The 6,816-nt window shown below is 41.0% G+C and overlaps 1 protein-coding gene across 7 annotated transcripts in view; it reads right to left on the reverse strand.

Annotated features, from left to right (window-relative positions):
• LUC7L3 (LUC7 like 3 pre-mRNA splicing factor) overlaps positions 1–6,435 on the reverse strand; it is a 29,464-nt gene extending 23,029 nt beyond the window's left edge. For 5 of the 7 annotated variants that reach the window (XM_006153613.2, XM_027773862.1, XM_006153614.2 and 2 more), the window contains exon 1: positions 6,197–6,435. In XM_006153613.2, coding sequence (XP_006153675.1) covers positions 6,197–6,295 — 99 coding nt within the window. In that variant the 5' untranslated portion in view covers positions 6,296–6,435. The remainder of the gene's footprint in view (positions 1–6,196) is intronic. The other 2 variants (XM_027773864.1, XM_027773863.1) reach the window with 1 other exon arrangement.
• Between the last annotated feature and the right edge of the window lie 381 nt (positions 6,436–6,816).

A 6,816-nucleotide genomic window follows, 5' to 3' on the forward strand; every position in this document is an offset into this window, starting at 1 on the left:
AAAAAGTGCTTGCACATCGATGTTTATTGTGGCACTTTTCACGATTGCTAAGTCATGGAAACAACCTAAATGCCCACGAACTGATGAATGGTTAGAAAAACTGTGGCACATATACTCAATGGAATACTATTCATCCATTAAAAAAAAAACAAAAACCCTGGCTTTTGAAAGGAAGTGGATGAATATGGAAGGCTTACTGCTGAGTGAAGCAAGCCATGCTATGAAGGAGAGGCACTGTATGTCCCCACTTAATATATACCCAGTGTCTGCACTCTAAAAAATAATACATATGTGTGTGTGTGTGTGTATGTATATACATATATATATGTATATATATTTTTGAAACCATACTGCTTCTGTTGTTGTAGAGTCATAAAATTATACAAAATTATAAGACATATTTTGAACATTATCTTTAAAATTCAATATTTTGAAATTTTGAAAGTTGTTTGTAAACTGTCAAGAATTACGGAGTATGAGCTAAAATTTTTTGCTATGTAAAGTAAATGTTTATGGAAAAATGTAAAAATAAATAAATGAAAGAAAAAAATCAAAATCAGGTTCCCATCTATCCAGTCACATTCCCCCACCACTCCCCCCAAAAAATAAGAGCTTCAGCTCTAACTCTATAGTATTTACAATTTCCCAAATAAGCTTTTTTTCTAATGCCGCCCCCCCCCTCAGTCTCCCCTAATTCCTACTAATTCTTAATGTTGCAGTACTTAAGGGTTACTCTCAGAGACCTTTCCCAAGTATCCACTCTAGTGTGGGGAAAGGTGCTCCTTTCCTGTGTGCTCTCCACACCCTACACTTTTCTCCATAGTGGCACTTATCACCCTGTTATGAAAGAAGATTTACTCCATCTGTCACCACCACACTGATGGCTCTCTAGGGCCAAGTGTGCATCTATACTATTCTGCTATTATCTAACTCTAGTCCAATTCATTTTTGTTGAATGAATACAGAAATTTCCCCAATTTACTAGGAAGATAAGAAAATTAAGCCTAATTCATAAAATAAGAAGCAATATATTAGTATAAGGTCTACTGCTATCTTCTCCCTTTGTCAGGAAATTAAGTTCAACAACATATATAAAATGATATATATGCATGGGACCAGCAGATGGCGTAATGGCTATGTCGCTGGACTCCCTTATAGTTGACCATGGTTCAAGTCCCGGACCTGGTGACTTAAACTCATGCCAGGTGCGTGTGTATGCGTGTGTGCCCAAGGTTCTGAGAGAATGGAGAAGGGATTGCAGCGTGGCCATTCCCCCAGGGGATGATTTTCTGCCATCTGTGTGTCTTTCTGGAGAGCGCATGTGCCCTAAAAACAAAACAAAATGGGGCCAGCAGGTAGCTTGGTGGTTAAGGGTGCTGGACTCCCACAAGGTCGACTGTGGTTCGAGTCCACGACTTGGTGGCTTGTTTTTTCTCTCTCGAGCCCTCTCTGGTCAAATTGAAATAAATGAATAAATAAAGTTAAATAAAATAACTTTAAAAAAAAGAAAGATGTGAAACCTGAATTAAAAAAAAAAATTGTGAGCTGGGGTGGGGGGTAGAAGAAAGTGAGAAATCACCCCCCTGGGGGATGGCCACTCTGCAATCAGTTCTCCATTCTCCTCTCAGGATTTTAGGCACACACATGCGCCCTTGCACACCCTGAGAACCCTGTGTGATTTTTCAAGCTGCTGGGTCTGGCAGAGTAGACTATGTGGGATCCAGCATCCTTAACTTCCATACCAACTGCTGGCTGGAGTCTTTTAAAGCACAGTGATACATATCTTTTAAGGTTGAAATGATAGCACTCCTTCACAATAACGGTATGTGTGGAGAGGGATAGCAGATATAGAAAACACTGGCCAAGTGTTGATTATTTGTTGAACTTAGTATAAACTGGATATGAACATAGAGTTCCTTATACTATTTTCTTTATTTCTGAATGTTTGGGGGAGCAAAACAAACAGCAATTATATACACACATAACAAATGGACTGCTGGCAATTCTGAGAAGCCAACATCCACCATGTAGACAGAATAAAGCAGAAAATGCCTAAATTTCTAACAGAAAAAACATTTTGGTTACTCTGAATTAAAACTAGTAAATATTTACCATAGATGTGATGTACTATAATTATTAAATTTTTGCTTCCAATTTGCTTTCCCAAATTCAGAATTATTTTCATATGGGAGTTAAAACTAACTAACTAAATAAATAAATAAATGAACCTACCCATGGCCCAGTGGTTGAGGGAGCCAGACTCACATGGTTGACCACTGTTCAAATCCTGCCCCCTGCCCAAGCTTGAAAAACAAGCCAGGTGCCTGTACCTGGGTGCCCAAAATTCCAGCAGGATGGAAAAATAAGAGGTCTATGATGTGACCATGCCCCATTGGGGGGGTGCTTTCTCCCTCTGGTGAGCACTGACATCCTCTGGCAATTCGCACACACACACACACACACACACAGCAGGGTTGGTTAAGGCACTGGACTCCTGCGTGGGCTACCAAGTTTTGAGTCCGAGACCTAGCAGCTTGCTTTTTCACTTCCTTTCACTCTTTAAAAAAAAACTCTGGTGAGAACATTCTAGAGCAAATTAAAATACTAATAACAAATTAGAAACACACACAAATAAAAACGTGGGCAGGAGTCTTAATGGTTTTTTCTTTTTTAAACAACTTTCAAGTGTCAATATCTACGGAGCCAGCGGGTGGTGTGGTGGTTGGGGTGCTGGACTCCCACATAGCCAACCATGCATATTTCAAGTCCCAGACCTAGTGACTGGCTCCCCCCACCCACCCGCCACCGCCCCAGTAGTCATCCTATACCAAACCTTAATATTAACAATAAAGGTGAAATAATTTTTAAATAATTATTTTTTTAATTTTATTTTTTCATTTATTCATTTTAATTTGACCAGAGAGAGAGAAAGAAAGAGAAAGCAAGCCACCAGGTCTGGGACTCAAATCATGGTTGGGCATGTGGGAGTGGCCAGCACCTTAGCCACCATGCCACCTGCTGGTCCTCAAGATTAAATCATTTTTTAAAAGCAATCTGTGCTAATATTCTGAAGATTTAATTATAGATGTTCACTGAAAAGAGTATTCTTGAATTAGATAAATAATTTAAGAAATCTCATTTCAGATATGACTAAAACCAGAATTAAATCAACAGTTAAATAATTTTGGGGTTTAGATCTAGAATACAAAAATATCTATTTGAACTATAAAATTCCTGTGACATTACATAAAAAGTAATGCATGCTTGGACCAGACTACAGATGTCCAATAACATGACTACTAATGCCTTCTCTGGAAAACACTTAAATCTTTCCATGTGGATCCTAAGGTACTCTGGGAAGTTACAATTATATGCTTCCCACAATACTTCAGTCTTTTAGGATTAGTCAAGCAAAGCAGACATAAACTGCTTAAGGCAAAAATATCAACAATTTCAAGTAAATGAAAATATAAATAAAGGAGTCAGGAGAGTATGTCAATGAATCCTTGGAACAGCATTAAAGCTGACTTTAGCTGAACACGTTCCTTCACATTCAAAGGTAGGAATCTATTGTACAAAATTGTTGGAAATGCCTGTAAAGCACTAACTCCAATAAAGCACTTCAAGATTCAACCTGGTAGTGGTTACATTATCAATAAAATGATTTGTATCACAAATATTTTCACTTATAGCCAAGATTCCTCAGCGCTCACTAACATTTCACCAGTTAAAGTACATTAGTAGAAGCTACTACTGAATTAATACCAGTTAAATTTTAATTGCACACATCCCACAATTTAAAACACAGGGTTAAGGCTGGCCAAGAAGCAGTAGTTCACAAACTTTAGAATGCCAAAAAGAAGCTATTTTTTAAAAGTACAGTTTGCTGAACCCTTCCCCCAGACCTACAGATTAAGGCTATGGAAGGTGAAGTACAGAAATCTGCATGTAAAACAATTTCCACAGGCCAAATACAGTTATCTAGGGATTACTTTTAATAGTAGGTAATTTTTAATACTAAGGTAAAATGTTTTAATTGTTAAAGTATCTACAGATGCCACAGCAACTGGAGTTTTAATGTAGTTCATTTTTTTTTCTTTGGGTTTTCATTTGTCCTTCTTCCAAAAGAAAACAAGAACCGGTCCAGTTCTAATGGCTTTTGCAATTATTACAAGTGTGGAAAAGAAAAAGCTCCACATAGAACAGGAAAGAACACTGTGAAATATCAGGCTATCATGATGGTGAATCCTTTACAGCACATGCTGGGTTTATTCATCCCTGTAGGATTACTACTAATAACCAAAACAGCCAAAGAACATGACCTGGAAGTGATACCAGGATCTCCCCACAGTTTTAGTATACTCTACAGTAATTTCCATTTATTCAGATGTGCTTTATTCCTGGTCAACACAAAAACTTTTCCCCTATAGATAAGAACCTAAAATGCTGGTAACTGACTTGAAATCCATTAATCTAGAACAAAGTGCTGTCATTAAAAGCATGAAATATTGTGGTGACAAACAATGCAAGTTTTAAAATAAGGGAAAGCACTAAAACCGAAAGAAAATCAGATTATGGCTGAGATGACATAATATCTCAATTACTATCCTGAATGTCTCATTATTGCAAGCGGGGCAAAGCAACACGTGTTCAAAACCAAGGAGGCACAGACACAAGGCTGCTCCAGTCTTGAGATGAGCAGCAAAGCATTCACTTTAATCCATATGCACAGGTGTCCTATTTAACCCATCAGCTAATTAGTAGTTTGACTTGTTTTTGTTTCAGTTTTTTGTCTGTTGTAACCTTTAGTAAGTTTGGATTGATAGGTTACTTAGTAAAAAGAAAAGAAAAAAGAAAAGTTACTTTACTGATAGAGAATCCATGAAAGGAAAAAGGGTCAATAAGCAACAAAGTTACTTAATATGACAAACGAGTGAAGAAGCCCAAAGGTCCATAAACAAAACAAACTTTTAAGAATCACATCCGGAAATCAATGGCTTTGAAATATGACAAATACCCTAAAAAATGAATTCTACCACAAAAACATTTTACACTACTTCAGAATCAGGTAACAACCCAAATACAGCCTTAGCCAAACTTACATCATTTTTAAGGTAGTAAAAGATTTCATCTTGCCAGGGAAATTTTACTCTAATCAAAGCCTGTGTTTACAAAGATTAAGCAACTAATTTTCTAGTAGATGCCTATCTGTTGAGTTCCTTTTCTGATTGATTGATTGTTCCTTTTCTGACTGATTGCCAATTGCTTTGAAATGACCATGTTTCATTATAACTGTAGAGTAAAATCTATTCTTCAGGTAAAATCTAAAATAAAGTTTACACTGCATGTTCAAAACTAGGCCCAAACACTGGAAATGCATTAGGGTTATTAGCAGAGGGTCAATATTAACAGAATTGTACAAAGTGAACTGGAACTACACGAAGTTAGCTTTGCCACTTACTTACCAAGAGACCTTAGGTGAGCCTCTTCAGGCTCACAGGGAGGCTCACCTGTGAGACTGGGGTTATAACATTTATCCCTTATTTACAGGAGTAAAAGGATCAAATTAATTTTAAGAGACCCTAGACGACCATCTATATGGGGAACTTGTTCGACAATGTTACTATCCAACAATATTTGCAAGCCCTCACCATAATCTCTACCAAGTTATTACACCCCTTTATATTTCTATTATCGCATATAAGCGTCGCTACTGAACCAGTACTGTTTCTTAGCAGTATCAACGTTTTCTTTTTTTTTTTTTTAACCACTAATCCTGGCCAGAAATTTCAGTCTACACACGACGTTCAGCCCGACTAACGGAAGAATTGGCCCTCCTATCTCATGATGAGATAAAAACTCGGCGCCGCTACAGTATTAAAACGCCCCCTCTCTCTCCTTTCCCGCGTTTGTCCGCCTCATCAAGGTGCTTTTCATTTCTACCAAGGGCTCTCCTGGACCTCCAAGACACCAGAACAGCAACAAAAACAGATCACCCTTCAGGTCGGGGCTCGGGCGCAACTCTCTCCTGGGCCAGCCTCCCGGCTCCCTCGGGGCGACCCTCCCGACCCCCGCGGCCGCCGTCCCAGACTGTCGACCCGGGTCCCAAACCGCGCCCGGGCCCCGCGGGCCCAGCCCGCGCCCGCTCCCCTCCCCCACGGCGCCCGGGCACAGGCCCAAGGCCCGCGGGACTTACGCTCTCGTGGTCCCACCGCACGTTGCTGCGCTTCTCGTCCGGGGCGAGGTTTCGGTCCCGGCCCATTAACTCATCCAACAATTGCGCGGCCGAAATCATGGTGCTTTCTTCGGGCGGCTGTTCCCACCAGCCCTAGCACCCGCCAAAGGAAACGCCAGCGACACGGTCGCCAACCTCCACGGCCCGCTTCCAGGCCAAAAAGCCTCCTCCACAGAAGAGCCGACAAGACAAAATGGCGCTCCGCCCCTGCCCCCAGGCTGCACCTCTCCCGAGCCGCTCCCGACCTGCTTACCCCGGCGCCGGGTCTTCCCGGGCTTTTTCCCGGTGAGAAAGGAGCCTACGTCGTCAAGCGTGGACACTGCTCCGAAATGGAGGAAAAAGCCAGCGTCTCTCTGTGTACACGCGTTGCCCCCTTTCGGCGAGGACACTGCAAATCAAGTCAGCCCGGATTCCCGGCTCGACTCCACTTTCCGGGTCTCTGCGCTCGCCACCGCCTCCTGGCTTTGTCCTCGCAGAGTCCCCCGATTCAGGATGGGAAATCAGGGTGGGAAGGGACAAGATCATATAGGGTATGGGTATTAAGTCCTACACCTGATGCCTCGCAGGCTAGAAATTTTTTA

The sequence above is a fragment of the Tupaia chinensis genome, unplaced genomic scaffold (assembly GCF_000334495.1).
Source record: "Tupaia chinensis unplaced genomic scaffold, TupChi_1.0 Scaffold000383_1, whole genome shotgun sequence".
NCBI lineage: Eukaryota > Metazoa > Chordata > Mammalia > Scandentia > Tupaiidae > Tupaia > Tupaia belangeri.